This window comes from Callorhinchus milii, unplaced genomic scaffold (genome assembly GCF_018977255.1).
Source record: "Callorhinchus milii isolate IMCB2004 unplaced genomic scaffold, IMCB_Cmil_1.0 Scaffold8, whole genome shotgun sequence".
Taxonomy (NCBI): domain Eukaryota; kingdom Metazoa; phylum Chordata; class Chondrichthyes; order Chimaeriformes; family Callorhinchidae; genus Callorhinchus; species Callorhinchus milii.
The window spans coordinates 24,517,505-24,541,307 of NW_024704749.1; the positions used below are offsets into that span (position 1 = coordinate 24,517,505).

General features: G+C 42.5%; 1 protein-coding gene across 1 annotated transcript in view; it reads right to left on the reverse strand.

Annotated features, from left to right (window-relative positions):
• Positions 1–1,340: 1,340 nt before the first annotated feature.
• The window catches only part of LOC103188883 (rab GTPase-activating protein 1), a 59,761-nt gene continuing 37,298 nt past the window's right edge, over positions 1,341–23,803 (reverse strand). The window contains 13 exon segments of the mRNA XM_042337448.1: positions 1,341–2,692; positions 4,256–4,453; positions 5,590–5,661; positions 6,069–6,152; positions 6,614–6,718; positions 7,533–7,643; positions 9,239–9,331; positions 14,723–14,851; positions 15,326–15,367; positions 17,571–17,714; positions 17,794–17,919; positions 18,521–18,595; positions 19,516–19,629. Coding sequence (XP_042193382.1) covers positions 2,570–2,692; positions 4,256–4,453; positions 5,590–5,661; positions 6,069–6,152; positions 6,614–6,718; positions 7,533–7,643; positions 9,239–9,331; positions 14,723–14,851; positions 15,326–15,367; positions 17,571–17,714; positions 17,794–17,919; positions 18,521–18,595; positions 19,516–19,629 — 1,416 coding nt within the window. The 3' untranslated portion in view covers positions 1,341–2,569.

The window sequence follows — 23,803 nt, forward strand, 5'->3', positions numbered from 1 at the left end:
GTGGGAGAGGGTTTTATTCAGTCCTGTGAATACACTGACGTTTTGATGTGAGCTGGAGAGGCACAGGGGAAGGGCAAATAGTTCCTCAAATGTTAAGAGTCAGAACGAGTCAACCTGGAGTTCGAGTAACTCAATACACTGCCAATTTGCTGGAAAATACAAGATTATCCAATGTTCTTTAACTAACACGTAGAATAAACAGCAGAGTCTCCAGTGCAGTAACACCCTGATGTTCCAGTGTCAAAGATTGTCAATTTGAGCCTCATTGAACTCTTTTTTTAAAGTAACTGCATAGTGTGATTTCCATCTCAAAACCATCCTCTTCTAATGAGGGCCTAGAGGGAACACACACAAGGATAGGTTTTTTTTCCACATTTATTAGCTTTTTAACACTTCTAATTTCCTAAATCCTTGCACTGTGCCACACAGAACCCGATTACCTTGTGATTTTGGCTTAGCTCCATTTACAACTGTAGGTTCCTATTTTGAAATCTAATGCAACAAGTTTTCAATAATTCCGGCTTTCACTTGCAAGATTTCAAATCTGTGTTAATCTTTTGATTACTAAGTCCCCAATGTGAAGATCATATAAAGTGATATCTTGGCTCCTACAGTAAGGAACGGGCCCAGGAGTGCATGACAGATTACATTGCATCCATCACACAATGGGGTCTAATCTAGTGTTTCTAAACAGATTTCTTAATAAGAAACAATATAGTTATCGCATTTCTGAAACATCAAATCAAATAGAGGAAGAATTAATTTCATATTTAGAGAAAAGATAACAATCTACTGCATTTTGATAATCACAAATTTCTTGTTAAAAAAATGCCACAAATTAGATGTCAATATATAACCTGAAGATGGTTTCTTCTTGCAATGTGCCTCTTAAGGTTATTTTAAGACATGCCACACATTAGCAACCACTTTCATTCATTGAGCATCGGGTGAGGGGAGGGTTCAGTAACACTGTGTGGGATGGGAGCTCATTTACTCATTGACTGGTACAGCATGTGGGAGCTCAGTAGCTCGGGACCCAAGCCAAAGGAAGGGCCCAGCTTCACATCAGAGACACGTCACATAATCCCATTAAATTGCTGTGAGCTGAGCTGCTCCATTGGGAAGATCCGGAAATAAGATGGCAATTCAGTGTCCTCTTTGTGATCAGTAACAGCAGAACTGAAGTGCCCGCACTCACACCCATTCTCCATGGGAATCACGTGGGTCACTCAGAGGGAAAAGAGCCTCTAGATCTAAAAATAGCTACAAAACGGGGGTCGGGGAAGAGAGAGTCACTGCTGGTTGTGTATGAAATGAAAAGTCTCACAATGTTCGATTTCTCCAGTGCAATTCATTGTATTAAACGTTTGGGAACAACAGACTGCAATCCAGCAAATGTACAGACGGGAATCTTCAGTTCAGGAAACTTTTCCAGAAACTTCTTATTCAGTCACAACCGGCGTCTTTGAAAACTACATTTCACAATAAACAATGAACAGCAACTTCAGGCCAGACATGGACAATTGAGTCAAATTGATTCAGCTTCAAGTCCAGAGATTGTTAGCAAATTGTCAGCCTGGCAACCATTTTAACATGAAATCCCAGCAGCATAGCAAAAAAAACACAAGAACCAAACCCAGGACTGTTTAACCAGTATATATTTCAATGCATAAAGTATACACAGTGCACCCCAGTTTCTCTTCTCTAATACAATGTCCACACTTTGTTAATGTTGAGGAAGTTTACAACACATTTGGCATTAAACAAACAGGAGGACAGTGGTATGATGTTCAGAACAAAGCGCTAACAGAAACACATCAGCTCCTGTGCTAAAATATTACACCGGACCTTGGTAGGAAACCATAGAGCAGAAGTAAAAAATAAACAAACTTATTTCATTTTTATGTACAACCCAGTGCCTCCCACTTCAGACACTTACAGCAAACCTCTCTCTAACAGCAGAACATGAACCATTATAAATAGATACATACAAGGGCCATCATCCTGCAGACTCCGCCTAAACCTGTTTCCCCCCCAAAAAAAAGTTTAAAACCTACAGAGACCCTCGCTCATGCAAATGGAGCAGTGTTACTTTACTCGCCAACTGTTTCTGATTCCAAAATGGGTCACAAAAAAATAAACATATCAAAAAGAGTATAGCGAAAAATGAAAAACAGTTCTGAGATAATGCTTAAGATTTTTTTTGCTTGTTTAATTGGAGTGAGTGGTAAGAGTTCATTTCTCACACCTAGGTCTGACCGCCAGCATCACATCAGGATACCAAGAAGAGCATCTGTCCACTAGCCTCAGGAGAAATGGAATAGAACCCAAATTTCCATAGCACAGGGCCAGGGTCTAGTGTTAAAAATAAGCAGTATAAAAACCAGTCTAAGGTTAAAGCCGTTTGTTACAAATTCTTTTTTAAAGGAGGAGGAAGCTGTTAACCAGATTAATCAATGTTTTTTAAATTCACAAGAGCAACATCCTGGCCGCTAGTGTACACTATGTTTGGACCAGAATTGTTACAGTAGGATTTTGTTTCCCCAATTTACCCATTTGACTTGTTCTCTTATGAAGTCTCTTTCCCCTGCGCGCCAGTCGCTGTTTTAATGGAACTTATTGTTCTGTTGAACCAGGTCTTTTTTGCTGCTTGTACTTCATTTAATGCCAGACCCAGATGATGCTCCAAATCCTGAGGGGGAAAAAAACAAAAATCTTACTGATTGTTACTGATCAAGAAACTGATTTGTTTAATCAATAAACGACATCTCTCATCAACCCGTCCTGGTCAGAGCGAGCAAGGGCTGAGATATGCCTTTCACCAGCGAAAACCAACAAACAGCCACTTACCCTGGAATCCAACACGTGGGTTAGTTACCAACAGCCACACAATGGCTCAGCATTTCACACCCTCAGTGTTAATGGTGAGAAATGCTGAACTGCAGTCTGTGTTGAAGGGCACATTCAGATAGAACCACATATACATGCAGTGTGTGATGTGCTAATTAAGCCCCAGTCAACGACAGCTACAAATGAACAACCTCTTCTCCATCCCCATCGACTCCCACATACGACTTCAGCCAAAGGTCTCGTCCATGGCTGGAGGCGAATTTCAGTCTCGGACGGAGTCAAGTTTACACACAACGAGGTTCCAGAGGACGGGATCCCCAGGACAGTCAAGTGCACTAGAACATTCCGGCTCCTGTGCCTCAACAATACACTGCAGCTCCTCCTTCCCCCCTCACCACCCCCCACACTGTGCTCACCTCATACCAGCCGCCTCCAAGCTCCCCGCGTCACATTGCTCCTGAACAGCAACAACAACTTGCATTTATGTACAGGATAATTGTACCATTATTGTGAACACCACTATAATAATAATAATAATCCTTGCATTTGATATAGCGCTTTTCACGTCGGGAGGACGTCCCAAAGCGCTTCACAGAATATACTGTAAAGTGAATTGACTGTATATTTGTGGGCGAACGCGGCAGCCAATTGCACACAGCAATCTACGACAACAGTCGTAGATTGAAAATGACCAATTTATTATTGTTTTTGGTTTTGGAGGGATTATTATTAGGCTCTGTGTGGAGTAAGGAAACTTGCCCAAGGTTTCGCCCTCTGCCTGGAATTGAACTCAGGTCTCTCACTTGCAAAGCGAGTGCTCTAACCACTGAGCTTCAGGACTATAGTGAATCCTTGCACTACTCACCAGCCTCACTGTAACCCATGTTAAAATCTCCCAACAGAGCGGTTTCTGCTGCAAACCCTCAGCCTTAAGCAGCTGTTTGTTGGTGATGTTTTTTGATGTGAATAATAAACACCAACTTATCAAAATGACTTAATTCACAGAAACGCTGCTCAGAGGCAAATAACAGAAGCTCCTGTGTCAGTCTGTAATGAGGGTTTGGCCCTGGTTTGGTTTACTATCACATCAAGAGCTCTTAAAGCTCTGGCTTACAGAAATTGTGCAGTTTCCCCAATGCACACTCTGGAGCTCCCCCTCCCCCCATCCCCACCAAACCTTGGCTCTCGCCAACCTGCGCCTAATACTCTCCGGAATTAGGTAAGCAGGGTGTGTCCCTCCAGGGAGAGAGAGAGCGTGAGAGAGTGAGCGCATTCTATTCCAGCAATCTATCTCTGGGATTTCCATGTACAGGTGGGGTGCAGGGAAACATCAGCTTGGTTTGGTTACTCTTTACCCTGGTGATGGGTTTCCGTGTATCAGAAACACATCTGGCCACACACACACCTGTATTTTACACTCTGCCTCCACCAGCTGCAACTTGGTTTGTGCCAACTCCAGCTCCATCTCCCGCAACTGATTCTTCAGTAACTCTTTCTCGTGGTCCTGGTCCTCGTCAGAATTATCCCTCAAAGTGCTGACTAGTTTAAGTGCCCCCTCCTTACTGAAGAGCTCACAGCATCGCTCACAGCCTTCAACCTTTAGCTGGAGTAAGAAAGACCAAGGTCAGTATAAACATGGTCACAGAACAACAGCTTGATCTATATTCAATGGGATGATTTTTTTTTGCACAACAACCAAAAGTATTTTATTCAGTGTGTGTACCATTCAGTCTGCTGTACATTTATAACATTATAGTTATTCCCCTCCCCCCATGTCTGGGAAGGAGAGTTTGCTGCGTAATATTTGGGATATATTCTGAACAGCCTGCCAGGTGTTCAATGACATTTAGTGTTGTCATTCCTTATTGATTAAGAGTGAATCGAGAATGTCTGAAACATACCCACCACATTGTGCATTGCAATAGAACCCAAACATAAGAGATCATTTTGGTGACTTAATTTATCCACTGATTAAATATCACAACATGAAATTCAAAAAGCTGCTTCTCAATCTAATTGTAAAATCAAGTTTAGTAAAACAATCAATTCCAACTTCATCAACCTGAAACAAAGACAGAGACTGACACACAGACTGAGACCGAGTGACGCACACAGTCATAGCTAACACATCAATCTGTACTGTTCTCGTGTTATGAAGGTGGGGAGGGAGGGAGCAAGACTGAGAAACTGAGGGAGAATTCCAGAGTTTTGGGGCGGAGTGGCTGAAGGGACAGCCACCAATGGCATGTAACCAATGCCAGAATTCTGGGTTACTTGAGTTGACCAAAGGGTCAACTAAAGAAAAATGGCAGAGACTCATGGACTTGTTTTCTTCAGGAAAATTGCAGCTGTTTGAAAGCTAAGTTCGGGGGAAGTTGTTTGAGTTTTCTTCAAAATCATCGAGGGACAAAGATTTATTTTGAAACAAACTGTTGAAATTTTGATAAATTGTTTTGCAGTTGGTGTTTCTAATACATTGAACAGACTGGCGTGTGTGCCCATATTGCTGCGTGTGCCCATATTGCTGCGTGTGCCCATATTGCTGCGTGTGCCCACATTGCTATGACCAAAAACGTATAAAGAATCAGGGATTTTTTTTGGGTTATATCAGAGAAGCTAATCACAGCCAATCTTGAGAAAGAGGATATACAGAACTACAGTCCACATGGAACGATGCACGTTAACAGGCCAATTCTATTGGCCCCCAATCCTACACACGACATAAAGACTGAGACTCACCCGAATTTGTTCCAGCTCAGCCTTGTTTCCTGACTGTTGCCGCTCTAGCCTCACACTCAGCTGAGAGCAGATCTGGATGGGAAATAAAACAATCCGACGAGCTGAGAAAACTCGTTTTTTATAAAAATGTTTTCAGGCGTTGTCTATAGTGAGAGCAATCGCGATCACTTGCCCGGTGGGAAAATGCCGAGTAAGTCTCTTATTTTAATTATAAAATTTTAAAAATCAAGGGAAATTTTAAATTTCTGAGTGAGAAGAATCTAGAATATTTATACAGTAAAACTTACATCAGTCGTATCAGTTGAACTGTAACATTTAATACGACTGACACAAAGGTCTGAGTTACAGGCCAATGCACATCCTTCAGCTAAAGACCTTCCACAAACCCCCACCCCCACACACACCAACCTCCCGTCACACACCTCCCCCTCCCTCCCACACACACATCTCCCCACGCCCCCCCCCACCCTCACACAGACCTGCTTGTAATCGCCAATAATTGAGCTGTTCTTCTTGATCTCAGATTCTGCCTTGTCCAACTCTCTCCGGCACATCTCCTTCAGCTGTGGAATCAGAGCCAGACACAGGTTAAACCCAACACACACAGATACATACAGACACGCACGCACACACAGATACACACATACACCCTGGCCCCCTCAGCCATTGCTGCAGTAACCAGTCACAAGCTGCTGCTCAGTCAGTTTAACAAGAACCTGGAGTTGCTGAAAACATTGAAAACATTGTTAAAAGTTTGAGTTGGAATTGCTGGCTCCAGCTTTAAACTGATTTAATTATCAGGAGTTAAACTAAGCAAAAAAAACACAGGAACTGGGTGTGTATGGATTGTAGATGCTGATCACATTTAGCCAGTGTAAGTACGTAGTCAATTCAGCACCAACATACTGTAAACCCTGTCACCGCTGATCACATCAATATCTACTCCTTCACAAAAAGCTGAGGAAAGTAACAGTTCAGCAACTGTTTCCCAATTCCTGTAAAATGTGTAAATTGATGTGTTGACCTGAGCCGCCTCATCTTCCAGTCTCTTCTTCTCATCTTCAGCATCTACCAACTTCTGTTTGGTCATAAGTAACTCCTTATTTAGTGCGTCTGCTTTCTCCTCAGCCTGAAACACAAACATGTGCATAATCAACCACATCCCCATTGCTGTTCCAAACTATTAAGAAACGTCTCAAGGTGCTTAACATGATGAAAATAATTACAAAAGCGAATCCTATGGCGACAAATGTGTGTGCTGATTTGACCAGCAACATCCTACACACAATAAGATTAATAACTGACTAATAATACATTTTTGGGGTGAGGAGGGAATATAAACCAGATTTTAAAACAGTGGTGTGTGTGTGTGTGGTGGGTGCTGGAGGGGGGTGGCGTAGTGTGGGTGGGGGGAGAGAGATGAGAATACAGGCTTATCGCATCCGCCTGAATCACAAGACGGGTAGGAACTGAATCACTGAGTCAATAAGCAAAAGTTCAGGTTAAGTAGTAATTGTAGTTCAGCAGAGACACTGGCTCATGTGATGGCTGCTGGGCAAAAATCCAAAGTCAAAGCCTTCCGGCTCGACACAAACCCTGTCGACCGATGGTGAGAATATCGCTGATGTGAGAGGTCGCTTTGAATTACCAGGAACCATGTTGACATCCTGTAAATGCTGCAAATCCAAATAAAACCCTTCAATTCTTCAACTTTGCTTTGCTATATGCAACAGAGATGAATGCTGCGATTTCACTGCAAAGCTGACAGTTTCACTTTTAGACAAACACAATAAGTTACTGGAAATTCACTGGAGGTTCTACTGCAGTCATGACTCGGTAACAGCTCGTCCTATGAAGATTAGGAAATATATTTGCTGTCCCAGCACATCTGCAGCTTGAAGCTAACAGTGTGACTGAGAGTCTAGGGATTGAGATGTTCTCACATTGTCCAGGTCTTTCCGAAGTGCAATCTTGCTGGTAACCAGCTCATGTGCAAGGTCATCGTTTTCCTGTTCCAATCTCATGTTGGCCTCCTGAAGTCTCCGGTTCTCACGCTGATGGAGAGAACAGACACAAACTCAGCCGTCACAACAGACATTGCTTTTCAAATTATCTTTAAACAGAAACAAGCTCATCTAATACTAACCTTCAGCTCCAGTCCTTACCTCCCTGTTACAGCACAAGCCCCCTCCCCCCCACCCCATCTATCTATAAATGCACCGCATTCAAACAATGTTTAACCAGTTGGGTAAATAAGTGTGAACAGGACAATGCAACGGCAGAATCAGCGTAAAATCTTTCAATGAAGCTGAGCAGAGTTAACCCAAAAATCCTCTTGGGTTAGAAAAGCAAAGTGAGAGTTGGAAGATTGATTAGAAATACATAAAGCCAAGTGCACTCACAGCCCTCCATACAGGGCGATCTTATAGCAGAACCTGACAACACTTTGCAAAGCAAGCTCTGCACAGACTGTAATGTACAGGAAGTGACATCCGTGGCGATCTAATGACCCAGAACTTAGCCATTTTCCAGGCTTTTGCTTATAACACAGGGCCTGAGAGAACGGACCCAGATGAAGGATTACTCTTCTTGAATTTGAGACAGCATCTATAATGTCAAAACATCTCCAAATGCTTCATAGGTAATTGCAGTAACTATTTGTAGACAAACAGGACAGCCGACTTGAACACAGAGCCCTGAGGAGCGATGGGGCATTGGTGGCCAGGCCAGGTCAGGCGAGAGGAGGCGAGGAGAGGAGAGGACACACACAATAAATGGGCAGGGATCAGACCTGGACAAGTGGAGAGTGGCACCCAATCAATTGGCAGCTCTGTTTGTCTTTGCAATTTGTGTTGTTGTTGTTGTTGTTGTTGTCTGGCTACAGAGTGGGGAAATAAGATGCTGTGAATCTAGAGTGGGTCAGTCGGTCAGTCAGTGTTTAACAGAGAAACCCGTCTGGCGTTTCACCTGAAACTCAGTACAGAGGGAAATCCCCATCGACCATGGAGCAAAAAGAGACAGAATGAAATGATTACATTAGGAATCACACCGGGGCAGTAACAGATTGGGAAATTAAATTCTCCAGCATTCTTCCCAGATAAGCACAGCTGGAATCGGCTGTTCCAAAGAACACACTGCACTCTTTTCATTCCTTACTCAATAGAGTTATTGTATATTAGTTCACAGTAATCGGGATCTCCCACCGTACTCGTCGGCTTAGCTAAACATTGCAAATCTTGCATTTTGTCTGCGTCCTTCCTATTTTGGTCTCATTTGGAAACTTAGAAGTTTGTTTACAATACCATTGTCCACGTCATTTACAATATTAAAAATAGCCTCAGTGTAAACCAGAACCACTGCTGCCAGAGGACCTCATCATGTCTGTCTGACACATTTTTGATCTGCCAAATACTGAGCCTTCAGATCTACCACACGTTTGTGCCCCCCAACGAACTTCATTTCCAGCAATTGCTTATAAATGTCATTTTTGCTACTTTTTATTCTGAAATACAAGACGCAGCAGCAACAACAACAACTTGCATTTACAAAGCGCCCTTCACACAGAATGTCAGAGCATTTTAGAGTCTGTACAATACATTCAACATGAGGCACAAGTGTGAGAGATTATGCGCCATGTTTCATTTCCTACCTCAAACCGTTCCACAGGGTCCTCCTGCTGTGCCTGCTGCTCCCGCATCACCTGATATTCCTTTTCATATTTCTTAAGCTTCTTCTGGCCGATCTGTAAATGGAAACTTAATTAACACAAAGAGTTAAGTGGATTCCCATAGCACTAGATCACAAGATTGGTTGAGATGAAATAGGCCCTTCGGCCCATCACATCTCAACCTTCCACAACCGCCCCAACCACCTCCCCCATCACTGCATTGAGACACTTTTTAAATGAGTTCAGTAGCCTCTACCACCTTCTATCAAGCGAGGGGGTGGGGATTGGGGGTGAAGGTGGGGTTGGGGGTGAGGGTTGGGGGAAACCCCGACAGCTATCCAGAAGATTTGGTTCCTGGAAACGGAGAGAAAAATGGAAGAGAGTCAGCAGAGGGTGGAGAGAGAATGGGAGGGCAAGACAAGTGGAAGCAGATTGGAGAGAAGAGAAAACTGCAAACAATCAGGAAGGTGAGAGTTGAGATTAACTGAACCTCATAGAAACTGTAATGGAAAATGACTATTAAATGAGGAAACAGACAAATCTAACAAGTAAGCTGACACACACACACAAGTCTGTACACCAGCAAAGCAAGCTAACCATTTTACAAGATGCAAGTAAGCAATAAAGTAAAGGAGAATAGACGTGACATGGACACTGGTTGAGGCGAAGATTTTACAAGGGCAACAAGCAACAGAAAGAGAGGAAGAATACACAGAGCAGCAACAGTACTTGATGTGGATTTTACAAAGTACAAAACAGGCAGGAAACTGGCAATCAGATCAGGGGAATGGAAAGATGGGTTACATTCATTCTCCAGATCAATCTTCTTGAATCATGTCTGGACAAACTGCAGATCTAATCGATCTCAAATCAGCATGTGATCCACATGTCTACTGCAATTTGATCAGGTGGTAAATCAATTAGCAGACAAGACAACTCTGTTTTATTTTGATAGAAGATTTGCATGGAATTAATGGCAAATTAGATGGTTGGACTTGAGCAGAGACTTGAGCAGAGCGTGAGGAGGGAACAGAGTGAGAATTCTGTTAAGGAATTTGGTGAGAATGGGAATTCTTCAGCAAGAGAGATGCCAGAGATAACTCTTCCATTCAGCAGAATAGTGGGCAATCTCTCTTGAGGCAGAGGCAACCTTATATGTAAGCCGGCAAACAAGTCAATTAGCAGTTAATCATAGGCCAGGTGTTGGAGATTAGTGAGGTGGAACAGACGGAGAAATCTATTAAGGAATTTCGTGAGAGTGGGAATTCGGTGCAGAGGTGCATAATTATAAAATATATAACAGTTAGATTAAAATAATATAAAATATGTCTGGGAATATGGCAGGACAGCTGAGACCGGTTGCAATACACAATGTGTGCCATGTGGGAACTGCAGGATGCTTTGTATGCCCTGGACAGACACGTGTGTAGGAAATGCCTCCAGCTGCTCGAGCTTGAGTTCAAGAGTTTCTGAGTATTAGAATGTAGCATTAGAGAGTACAAACAAGTTACACAGAGGACTGGGAGAGACAAATAGCAATGTAATCAGGAGTAATCCAGAAAAAGGAGGGATTAGACAGGGGAGAAATGCAGAACATACTAAGTCAGTATTGCAGTGCATGTGCGTAAATGCAGTGTGTGAGACAAATAATATTGGTGAGCTGCAGCTCAAGTTGCCAAATGGGATTATGATGGAGTGGCAATAACGCAGACCTGGCTCAAACAAGGGCAGGAATGGGAGCTGAGTATTCCTGGCTACAGTGTTTTCAGGAGGGAGAGGGAAGGAAAAAAAGGAGGTGGTGTGGCAAAGACACAGTTATGGAGCAGAAAAGGAGCTGTTACTCTGTTAGGTGTATATTACACACCATCAAGTAGTGGGAAGGAGATGGATGAGCAAATCTGCAGCAGATTTCAGAAAGAATCAAAAACAATAGATTAGTGATAATGGGAAACTTCAATTATCCTGACATAGACTGGCAAAATAACAGTGTAAAGGGCAAGGAGGGGGAAGGATTCCTGAAATGTGTGCAGGATAATTTTCTGGATCAGTATGTTTCCAGCCCAACGAGGAAGGAAGCAGCACTGGATCTAGTTCTGGGGATTCAAGTGGAGCAGGTTTCAGTAGGAGAGCATCTGGACAACAGTGACCACAACATCATTAGGTTTAGAGTACTTATAGAAAGGGACAAGGAACGATCAAAGGTGAAGATACTCAACTGGAAGAGGGTTAATTTCAATGAGTTAAATCTCCCCCCTCCTTCTCCCTCCCTTCCCTCCCCTCACCCTGACCATTTCCCCCCTGCTCGGGTCCTGACCCAACTGTACAGCGCCTTAGGACGTCCTCCTGACGTGAAAGGCGCTCTATAAATGGAATCTTGTTGTTGTTGTTGTTGTTATAGGGACCTGGCCAAGATAGACTGGAAAGAAAGATTGGCAGGTAAACAGCTACGAGCAATGGGAAGCCTTCAAGGAGGAGATAGTTCGGGTACATTCCCATGAATGGGAAAGGTAAGGCATCCAAACCTCCCTGGATAACTAAGGAAATTGGAATTAAAATAAAACAGAAAACGGAGGTTTGTGACAAATATCAGGTCCAAAATACAGAAGATAATCAAATAGAATATAGAAAGTACAGAGGAGAAGTGAAAAAGGAAATAGGAGGGGCAAAGAGATTCTATGAAAAAAGATTAGTGGGTAACATAAAAGGGAACCGTAAGGTATTTTATAAGCATATCAAGAATAAAAGGTTAGTCAAAGGTGGGGGGGGTCCAATTAGGGACCAAAGAGGAAATCGTCTTGTGGGGACAGAGGGCACGGCTGATGTACTGAATGAGTACTTTGCATCTGTCTTCACAAAGGAAGAGGATGCAGCCAATGCCACAGTATCAGAGGAGAGAGTAGAGAAGTTGGATAGGATACGAATAAACCGAAAGGAGGTATTAAAAAAGGTTGTCGGTGCTCAAGGTAGATAAGTCACCCGGTCCGGACCGGAGGCATCCTAGGTTACTGAGGGAAATAAGGATGGAAATACGGAGGCTCTGGCCACAATCTTCCAATCCTCCTTGGACACCAGTGTGGTGCCAGAGGACTGGAGGGTTGCAAATGTTACTCCTCTGTACAAAAAGGGACAGAAGGATAAACCCGGGAACTACAGGCCAGTCAGCCTAACATCAGTAGTGGGGAAACTTCTAGAGACTATAGTCCAGGACAAAAGATCTTTTTCACTAAGAAAAATATGGGTTAAGAAAGGACAGCCAACATGGGTTTGTTAAAGGCAAATTGTGTCTCGCAAACCTGATAGCGTTTTTTGATGAAGTAACGGAGAGGGTGGATGAAGATTGTGCAGTTGTTGTAGTTTATATGGATTTTCAAAAGGTGTTTGATAAAGTGCCACATAAGAGACTTGTAAGCAAAATAGAAGCCCACGGTATTAAAAGGACAGTGGCAGCGGATAAAGAACTGTCTGGGAGACAGAAAGCAGATAGTAGTGGTGAATGGTTGTTTTTCTGACTGGAGGGAAGTTTGCAGTGGTGTCCCCCCGGGGTCGGTATTGGGACCACTGCTGTTTGTGATCTAAATAAATGACCTGGACGTGGGTATAGGGAGTACAATTTCCAAGTTTGCAGATGATACTAAGATGGAAAAGTAGTGAACAGTGAGGAGGATAGTAACAGACTGTGAATGGCCATAGACAGACTGGTAACACGGGCAGACACGGGGCAGATGAAGTTTAATGTGGAGAAATGCGGAGTGATGCATTTTGGAAGGAAGGATGAGGAGAGGCAATATACGCTGATGGTACAATCTTAAAGGGGGTGAAGGGACAGAGAGACCTGAGGGTCATATAGTAAATCTTTGAAGATGGCCGGACAGGCAGATAAAGCTGTTGAAAAAGCATATGGGATACAAGGCTTTATAAATAGGGCATAGAATACAAAAGTCAGGAAGTTATGATAAACCTTTATATAAAACACTGGTTAGGCCTCAGCTACAGACTGTGTTCAGTTCTGGGCCCCACACTTTAGGAAGGATGTCAAGGCATTGGAGAGGGTGTAAAGGAGATTGACCAGAATGGTACCAGGAATGAGGGCCTTCAGTTATCAGGAGAGGTAGAGAAGCGAGGGGTATCCTCCTTGGAGCAGAGAAGGTTAAGAGGTTAAGAGACTTAATAGAAGTTTCCAAATGATGAGGCGATTCGATAGGGTGAACAGGAGAAACTATTCCCACTGGCGGGTGGGTCGGTAACCTGAGGACACCCATTTAAAATAGTTGTTAGAAGAAACAGAGGGGAGGTGAGGAGAAATGTTTTCACACAGCGAGTTGCTGGGATATGGAAAGCATTGCCTGAAAGGCTGGTGGAAGCCAATTCAATAACAACCTTTAAGAGAGAAGTAAATCATTATTTGGGGAGGACAAGTTTGCAGGGTTATGGGGAGAGAGCAGAGGGAGTGGGGCTGATCAGGGCTATGGGGAGAGAGCGGGGGAGTGCGGTTGATCAGGGCTATGGGGAGAGCGCGGGGGTGTGGGGTTGATCAGGGCTATGGGGAGAGAGCGGGGGAGTGGGGTTGATCAGGGCTATGGGGGGGGAGTGGGGTTGATCAGGGCTATGCGGAGAGAGCGGGGGAGTGGGGTTGATCAGGGCTACGGGGAGAGAGCGGGGGAGTGGGGTTGATCAGGGCTATGGGGGGGGAGTGGGGTTGATCGGTGCTTTGGGGAGGGAACGGCTGAGTCGCATTGATTTGGAAGCTCTTTTCAAAGAGTCAGCACAGACACAATGGGCCGAATAATTCTATATAATTCTATAATTTTATGACTGAAAACTGGGATGGCCATGGCACATAGACACTGTATTCTGTTTTGGGAGGTAATCGAGACTGCACGGAGTAAGCCTGTCTTTATACCATTCTGAAGCAATATAAGCAATATGGAAGAGGCTATTTCTAACATGAACAAATAGCCAAGTGACAGCACTGCAGCACAGGGCTGGCAACAAGACCTTTCCCTGCATCAATTAGTGAGGGATTTCCTGGGCACAGATTCGAAGATCGATATTGCAGAATACGAGAAAGTAACAGCACAAACAATTGTCAACACCAGTACATGTGGGATGGGATACAGACATTGCAATGGCAAACCCCAGGTGTCCTTAATAGAAACTGTACCATCCGACCCTCCTCGCCAAAAAGAAGTAAAAATATGCAAACCCCAGCTCAGGCAGACTTTGCCCTGGATCAGGGGAATTTTGCTGGAACCCAATTAAGGACTAATGTTTGTAGTTAATACTTTGTTACATTGATTTCATTCGCTCCCCCCAGTCCTATGTGAACTGAATATTTGTAGAAATGTACTTGCAGCCCACCCAGTCAAATACAATTCCAATAAAATCCACGAGGAGTGTAAACAGTGAGTTTTCACGCCAGCCTCCTGCCTTCCCACACGTCAACAAGGTTCCAGCCCAACCCATTACCTTCATGCTACAGGCCAACTCCATCAGCTTTTTAGCATTTTCTTCCGAACGATATCTTTTGGGAAGCTGAACGCGGAAAAATTTTAAGGCCCCTTCAAAATCCGTCAACAGAAGATCATCTTTTGAGGTCTGTAAAAAGAGGCGTTTTAAACAAATAAAAGTAAAGACAATCCTCAATAATGTTCTCCGCAAAAACACACACACATGCAACACATAGACACACACACACACACATGCAACACACAAACACACACACCACACACACTAACTGCTCAGATCTGGGGAACAATCAGGATTCTTTAAAACATTGGCATAAAATCTTCCTGCCCACTCGGGCGAGAGACCAGAGATCATGACTTTTATTCTAAAATCAGATTTGTTCATTAATCAGACCAGCCCCACAAAAGGCTGAACAGAACAGGAGCCTCTGTGGTGAGAAGCTCCATTAACACACTGATATTAACAAGGGGCAAAGCTTTACAGATAACACAACAGAAATTTGCACTATATAGCAGCATTTTATGCAGGTAAAACATCTTGTGTCTCTAACCCTAATGTTTTACTCAAGATAATTGGCAAAGGCATGAAACTTGCAGTACTTACCTTTAGTAAACCCAGTGCAACGTTGAAGATAACGCTTATTCCCTTAAGAAAGTTAGAGAGTAGTGAGCAAGTTTTAAATGAAGTTCTTCAATCTGTTCTTCAAATAAAGTACATTTTATGATGTAAACAGTTTTGCGAAAAGCATTAAAATGCCATCAGGTAAACAGTGCCTGGTTTAGAAGCAGAGCAGCCATAGACTGTACTGATGTCCAAGTGACCATTCCTCATGTGTGAACCACACACACGGACCTAATCTAGCCAGGCAGAGTTAGGGGCTGACCCCACCCTCATCGTCAGACAGGGGTAATGACTGGATGTCCCCCCTCCTGTCCCTACGCTCCCGAGCCCCAAACCACCGAGGCCAACTCCAGCAGCCTCGTAGCCTGTCACTAGCCACGGGCACTCTGGCTGAGATCAGTTAGCCTGGCACAGCCTGTGACTAGCCCTGGGCTCTCTGGCTGAGATCAGTTAGCCTGGCACAGACTGGTCACTAGCCCTGGGCTGTCTGGCTCTGTGTGGGGCTGCCTCGATAGTGCAACCACAGAAACAATCTTTGGAAATTTCAACTTGAACAAAAGAAACTCCCAGAAACATATAAAATAAGCTGGGACCACCCCACCCTTTAAGGCTTTGGCTGCAGGAGCTGAGTGGGAGGATTCCCTGCCCCCAGTGACTGGTCTACTCTTTTTATTCATAAACAGCACCATCGTGTGGCCATTATAATAAATTATAATAAATATAACAAATAAAACTATGACTATAAAACTAGGTTCACATTCTGCTTTTGCTGTGGTCGTCAAAGCTGATTTACACAACAACCTGCAGTATATATATCGTCAAGCCAATAAACACAAAATATAAACCAAATTCACAACCAAACTCCAATCGCGTTGGCTCCTTTTATTCGTTCTTTTTTTAAAAAAAAACTTGTGAACATAACGTCTCAGACTTTAGTCAAACAAAAATTAAAATGTTCACTTTGTAACTTATAGAATTATGCAGCACAGAAGGAGGCTATTCAACCCATCGTGTCTGTGCTGACTCTTTGAAAAGAGCTTCCAAATCAACCCACTCCCCCACTCTCTCCCCATAGCCCTGATCAACCCCACTCCCCCACTCTCTCCCCATAGCCCTGGTCAACCCCACTCCCCCGCTCTCTCCCCATAGCCCTGATCAACCCCACTCCCCCGCTCTCTCCCCATAGCCCTACAAACTTGTCCTCCCCAAATAATTATCTACTTCTCTCTTAAAAGCTGTTAGTGAATGGCAATGCATTCCAGATCCCAACAACTGGTTGTGTGAAAAAAATTTCTTCCAACAACAATTTAAATTGGTGTCCTCGGGTTACTGACCCACCCACCGGTGGAAATAGTTTCTCCTTCAAATCCCCTCACAATTTTGAAAACTTCTATTAAATCTCCTCTTAACCTTCTCTGCTCCAAGGAGGATAACCCTCGCTTCTCTACCTCTCCTGATAACTGAAGGCCCTCATTCCTGGTACCATTCTGGTCAATCTCCTTTGCACTCTCTCCAATGCCTTGACATCCTTCCTAAAGTGTAGTGCCCAGAACTGAACAGTCTGTAGCTGAGGCCTAACCAGTGTTTTATATAAAGGTTCATCATAACTTCCTGACTTTTGTATTCTTTGCCCCTATTTATAAAGCCTTGTATCCCATATGCTTTTTTAACAGCTTTATCTGCCTGTCCGGCCACCTTCAAAGATTTACTATATGACCCCCAGGTCTCTCTGTCCCTTCACCCCCTTTAAGATTGCACCATCAGCGTATATTGCCTCTCCTCATTCTTATCCCAAAATTCATCACTTTGCATTTCTCCACATTAAACTTCATCTGCCCCGTGTCTGCCCGTGTTACCAGTCTGTCTATGTCCATTTACAGTCTGTTACTATCCTCCTCACTGTTCACTACTTTTCCAGCTTAGTATCATCTGCAAACTTGGAAATTGTACTCCCTATACCCAAGTCCAGGTCATTTATATAGATCACAACAGCAATGGCCCCAATACCAACCCCGGGGGGACACCACTGCACACTTCCCTCCAGTCAGAAAAACACCCGTTCACCACCACTCTCTGCTTTCTGTCTCCAGTTGAGGCCTAACCAGTGTTTTATATAAAAGTTCATCATAATTTCCTGACTTTTGTATTCTATGCCCCTATTTATAAAGCCCAGTATGCTTTTTTATATTCTCAACAGTAACATCAAGCCTATTCAACAACAACTCACCTCACAAAGTAGCAGGTCAATGATGTGGAAGACCATATAGAGAGGAAATTTAGCAGTAAACAGAGTCAGGAACCACTGTGAGGCATACATGTGTGCTTCAAGACTGATGTTTAAGAAATGGCTGTACAAATCTGGAATGTACTCCTGAAAGTAAAAGCAATGTTGTAAGGTTTGGAAAGGTAACAGAACAAATGAGCAGAGTGAAGGTTATTTTCTTACTTACCTGCATCAATTTCTCCAGCTGATAGAATTTGCAATGCAAGTCTTCGAAATTTTGTTTGAAAAGTTCCCTGAGTCCGTAGTCAAACATGATCTTCACCAGTACACTGAACGCCTGCTCTTCAGGCATCTGAGAGGAAACAAGTTGGAAATACACAGTTGTGAAAAACCACAGATAATTTATAATTTTCTTTAGATATAAACATGCAAATGAGTGATCATAGATAGTTCAATTTTACAACAATTTCTATTTTGATGGCAAAAACTAACACTGAACATGCAAGGATTATTATTATCATTAAGAACATAACTATTCCAATGCCCTCCTCGCTGGTCTCCCCAGATCCACCATAAACAAAATCCAATTAATTCAAAACTCTAGCTCCTGGATTCTCACCCACACAAAACTCCATACCCCCATCACACCATTTCTTGCCAGACTCCACATCACTGAATGGATTGACTTCAGGATCCTCGCACCCTTGCTCCCTCCCTCCCCACCCTCAAATCCCACCTAAAGGTCTTTTTTGATCGTGCTTATGGTCACTTCGCCCCTCCCTCTCCCCCTGGCTCGGTGTCAGACTCCGCCACTGTTAAGCGCTCCGGGACACCATCCCACGTGAAGGGCAAGTTGCTGTTGTCACTGATTGTGGTGGAATGTGACCCACCTCCATGAGAGGGAGCTCTACACCAGAACCTTAGTAAATGACTGGAATGCCATGAGTACCTACATGAAGCAGAAGCACAGCAGCAAGAAACGACTGGCCTTGACAGTAGCCAATCTCCTCATCGTAAACCGAATAGGCCTGAGTGGAAACAAACAGCTTTAACATTATGCAACACTTGCCATAAAAGAAGCACACTCTGTCACCCAGAGGGCAACACACAGCTCCAACACAGGAGATAGCTCGACAGTGGACTAAATGGTCCTTTACTGTGCTGTAATCTCTACGAGAAACTGGTAAATTGTTCCTGTGGCATGATTGAAAATGAGTTTCTCGTGAACAATCCCCAGATAAAATTGGTCATTCATTTCATGGCTGTTTATGGGATGTTGCTGTGCACAAATTGGCTGCTGTGTTTATCTACAAAATGTGCTGTCATACTTTACAGTACGTCCTGTCAAGTGCTTTGAGACGTCTCCTGAAGTGATAAGGTGCCACATTAAATGGAACAATTACAATATTATTATTAAGTCAGGATTCATCCAACTCCATAACCCAAATGATCCTGGAGGATATACCAATCTATCAGGCGGATGGGGACATGATAACTTAAAAAAACTTTGGGGGCCACAGATGTGATGAGCTTCTGTGCAAGAAGTTTCTGCATTTCCAATTTTACTTTAGCAGCAAAGAAATAATGGCTGCAGTGCCTAACGAACCACAAAAAAAGAATTTGCAATCTTCCCACCAACTGACAATCCTGTATCAGGTTTGAAGGCTTGCAAATAATAAGGGCAAATAAAATGGTGATCACCTCTTGTCTTGTCAAGCATTCCGAGACGCTGCCCTGCATGAAAAATGCTGTTTACGTGCAATTTTTGTTGTTGTTGTTTATAGACAAATAAATGCTTTCAGAGACGACAGGCTCTCATCAACAGTCAAACATCTTTGTTCAAGAGGAGTAGATCTCCTAGAAAATGACTGACTGTGCCTCATATTTCACAGAACATTTTCCTAAATAACAATTGCAACTTAAGTGGAAACAAACAGCAAGTCTGTACCTTGCATATCTTGTACAAGGAATCCTGACCATCTCCGCCGGTGTCCTTAAAGTAATCGTGTGCTGGGAAAGTGCGATTGATGTCCCTTGTGATAGCGCTGTCCTGAGGAGATTCCTGTTTCCATAGAGAACAAATAGGTTATCACCAGAAAAGCCCAAAATAAATGAGTTTACATCCACCAATACCATCACATAGCTTCACTTTACCTACTTTACTCAGAGCAGCAATGTGTGGGCAGGGAGGCAATGGAAGCGGATAATGTATGCAGTTTCAAGAGGGAATAATATAATGTTTTGATGACAAAGGAGATTGTGAGGTGGGAGATTTCAAAAAACGGGAGTTGTCTGAAGGTCTTCAGAATCCTTTCAGTTTCTGCAGGTTTCTCTGTTCCTAAAATACACCCATGTTCTCCTGTTTCCCCCGTCTCTGCTCAGCTGCCTGGTCACAAAGTGTCTTTGGCCGAAAGAGGTGATGAACAAAGAAAGTCTTCTACCCTAATGGCTCGTTCCAGGGAGCTAGCATTTCCTACACAACTTAAATGTTATAATGAATGAACGTCCCATCTGAAAATAATCATCCATTGCTACTCGTCATTTCAAAGCACGACAAGTGCACTCCTCAATTTAACTAATTTGTTACATTCCACATAGCTATTTTATAAAACTTTAGAGTATTGTGAAGCCATGCACTGACTCCAGTAATTTATAGAGATTATAAACAGGAAACAGAATTTATATTTCTGGCTTCAATCTTACTCTTGTCGAGATAATAATAATCCTTGCATTTGACGCAGCACCTATCACTATCACTTCACTTCATACAATAGGACTTATTGTAGGCAATTTGATGTTTTTTGTAGGCAAACACAGCATCCACAAACAGCCTTAAAGTGAACAACAAATGTTATCTTGGAGACTGTTGGCTAGGAGACCAGAAGAAACTGCCTTTGCTTTTTGAATAGTGCATGGAATTTTAATTTCCTCCTAAACAAAAGCACAGAATGAAGGCACACCTTGTCTTATCCAAAGGGCAGCATCTTTAACACTATAGCACATCTCCAGCACTGCACTAGATTGTCAGCCTATCTTACGTGAGTTGAAAGTCCCGACACATGGCACAGATGTAAGAGACCTACCAACTGAGCCAGGCTGAAACCTCTGCCAGGGGAGTTCAAAAGCAAGGCACAATACTGCTTATACGCAATCACATATTATTATTATTCCCCTCTAAAAGGGCAAGATAACAAGATATTCAAAGTTCATTCACAAAGGCTTGTTTAAAATGACAAAAGAGGAGCGATGATGGGAAGGTTTAAGATTTAATCAAGTTTAGGAAAGAGTAACTACTTCTCAGTTTCCAAATTATTTTTAGCATTGTAAGTTCTTTCACCAGTTCACTTGTTGGAGTTTACAGAACAAATTGAGACTCCATGCCACCAAATGCTGAAAGCACCTGTTCTTTCTCAGCCCTCGCTGTTTGCATGCCAAATGGACATATTTATTTAAGTGCACTAACTTTGACTTCATCAAAACTATTTCATGTCCATACACAGTGTCAGAAAAGTCTCAACAATGTAAAATATTATTTTGATGATACCTGTATTACATAAGATACTGGCAAGTTTTCAGCTATCTGGACAAATCAAGTGGTGTGGCAAGGTTTTCACACTGAGATAATTATTGCATCATTTAACCATATATCAGGAATGTCTCTCTCTCTCCCCCTCCCCACCCCTCCTTTCTATGTACAATCCCAATAGAAATTAAATCAGCATCGCTTACTCCCACCTTCACAAAGGTTTCCTCCCACACATCAGTCTATGACCAGATGCTATGACTGATAAGCTTGCAATCTCAATAAATCAAAGTACCTCAAAATAAGTCAGTCAGCGATGCTTTTCCAGCACATTTATAAATGTGAACAATGCGGAACTTTAAAAGCCTTGCATCCAATTTCCTTCGTTTCACAGCTGGTTTATTTAATGGAGCGGGAATCGTATTCGCTTTTTATGTAATTTCTGTAACCAATCTTGCTGATTTCAGAGAGTTACAAATTAATGCTACTTTCATGTTGGATAATTTTAATTGGTATTAATTGTTTCATTGTATAAACGCTGAAAGGAAAATGCCTTCTGAAGTGGAACAATTTCATAAATATAAGCCAAACTTCAAGCCCTTCAACTGGCTTTAGAAAGAAAGCAAGGCCTCAGTCCTAGCTGGTGAACTCACCAGTATCACTTATCCCTATTAATAGGTCTAGGAATAATATTTCTTTAAATAAAGAACCTTCCCTGATCAAAGTTAGGAGGGGGTCTGCCCTCCAGCCTTCTCCATAGTACATTAGCTCTCAAAGTTGTTAGTTGCAGTTTTCTAAATCCATTAGGATCTAAAATTGTTAATCCCTGAACGCGACATCCAGATGACCCATTCAATCAATCCACAGAGCTTTAACCTTGCTGTCACAGCTAATAAGTGTTTGCCGTTTACCCCACTGCAATTCACAGACCAGAAAAGAACACAACAAAATGTTCGGATGCTTTAAAATATACAAAAGCCACAACGTATTAGTTTGTACAATATCCCCGATAACAAACTGCACTGTTAATTGACCACATCTACATTTTACAATAAATCCTGTGAAGCACTCAGTTTCGCTGATGTGACAAGGTGCTGCATCAAAATGCAAAGATGAGCAACTTTATCTTCAGTTTTAAGATTGTGTTATCTTTTGGATCTTTTCAGAATGGAGTCCAATGGCTATAAATTAGGATCAAGTTACACAATCAACCGACCGCACAAGTACAGATTGCTTTTCTTGTACAATGAAAATCCAGTTTCAGTCTCAAAGGGATACAATACGTCTATGTTTATATATTGCCTTTCAAGTCAGAGCAACATCTCAAACCCTGAACGAAGCTGTGGGAGGAGGGCAGCTGGAGAGGGTGGGAGGTGAGCACAACATTCACCAAAAAGTAGACAAAATCCAAGTGTTTTTAAACAATCATTTTATTGCTAAGACTTTTGTGCAGGATATATTGTGACAATGACAACTTCCATCACTTTCAATTGCCATAAGTAATGAAAGTCTGTAATAATGGTATTTTTAGCCACACAAGTTCATCTAATAATACAATCAATTGACTGCACAACATTCACCATATTTTCCCTCAGGGCATGAGGAAAACAAAATAACTGGCAACTCTAGTTTTACTCTTGCACACTTTCCATTGTAAATACAAAATGCTTGACTCTAGCACTAGCAAATATCACAGGATATAGTTATACAACTTTGAAAGCTATACAGTCTCACCATCAACTGATGTCACAGACAGAAAGCCAGCAGCCATGGATTCACACAGCAGAAACCTCAGGCCATTTTGTGATGTACTTTCCAAATATTTTAAACAGAAACATCTTTGGTAAAACCAATTCACCTTCCAAAATGTATATGTTTATTCCACTAGATTTGTCATGACTTCACAGCCCATTTTTAAAAAATATATATTACTCCTACCTACATAAACTGGATCTGAAATTACCTAAATTTTTTTTAGGTAATCAAACTACATGCTTTCATCATTTATTTTGGTCAAATTGTGTACCACAATTTTAAGGTTAAAAACTTTGAGAGAAAACTATCTAATGCACAATTTTTCTACGCAATTTATAAACTCTCATTGGTAACTCAAAGTGCTGAAGGTTTACATGGCCCCCCCCACCCCATCCACCCAATAAACTGAGTTATAAAAACAGCCGAGCACAGAGTTCGAGACCCTTGAGGGATTTAGCCCTTTAACTGAATCAAATTTTGTTTTAAGGCAGAACAGTTCTATTATGTACAATCGCACAATGTAACTTTGGAAGCAATGACTTGTGAGGTGATGGCCCCAAGATCACAGTGCTGCAACAGCAATAACAGTGTCCAAACAGTGTTGAGGTCTACACATTGTGCACACACTGCTCTGGGTTAAGTGTAGAAATGCATTCCACATTTCAGTGTTACACGAGAAGAGGATTTACCTCTTTAGAAGATGATTGTGGAACTGAACTCAGTCTAATGGGGAGTCTCACCCAAATTTATTCCAACCAAGACCTATATATGTACTTGATATCCTCCCAACATGAAGGCCATTATACAAATATAATTTGTTGTTGTTGATAAGCTATGCAGGAAGAGTAGAATTGGCACTCGGAGTTTAAAACTGACCATGCAATGCACCACATATCGTGGTTTAGAAAACATTCTCAGAAACTTTAGTGGAAATTTGATCGGTTGAACGACAATCTGA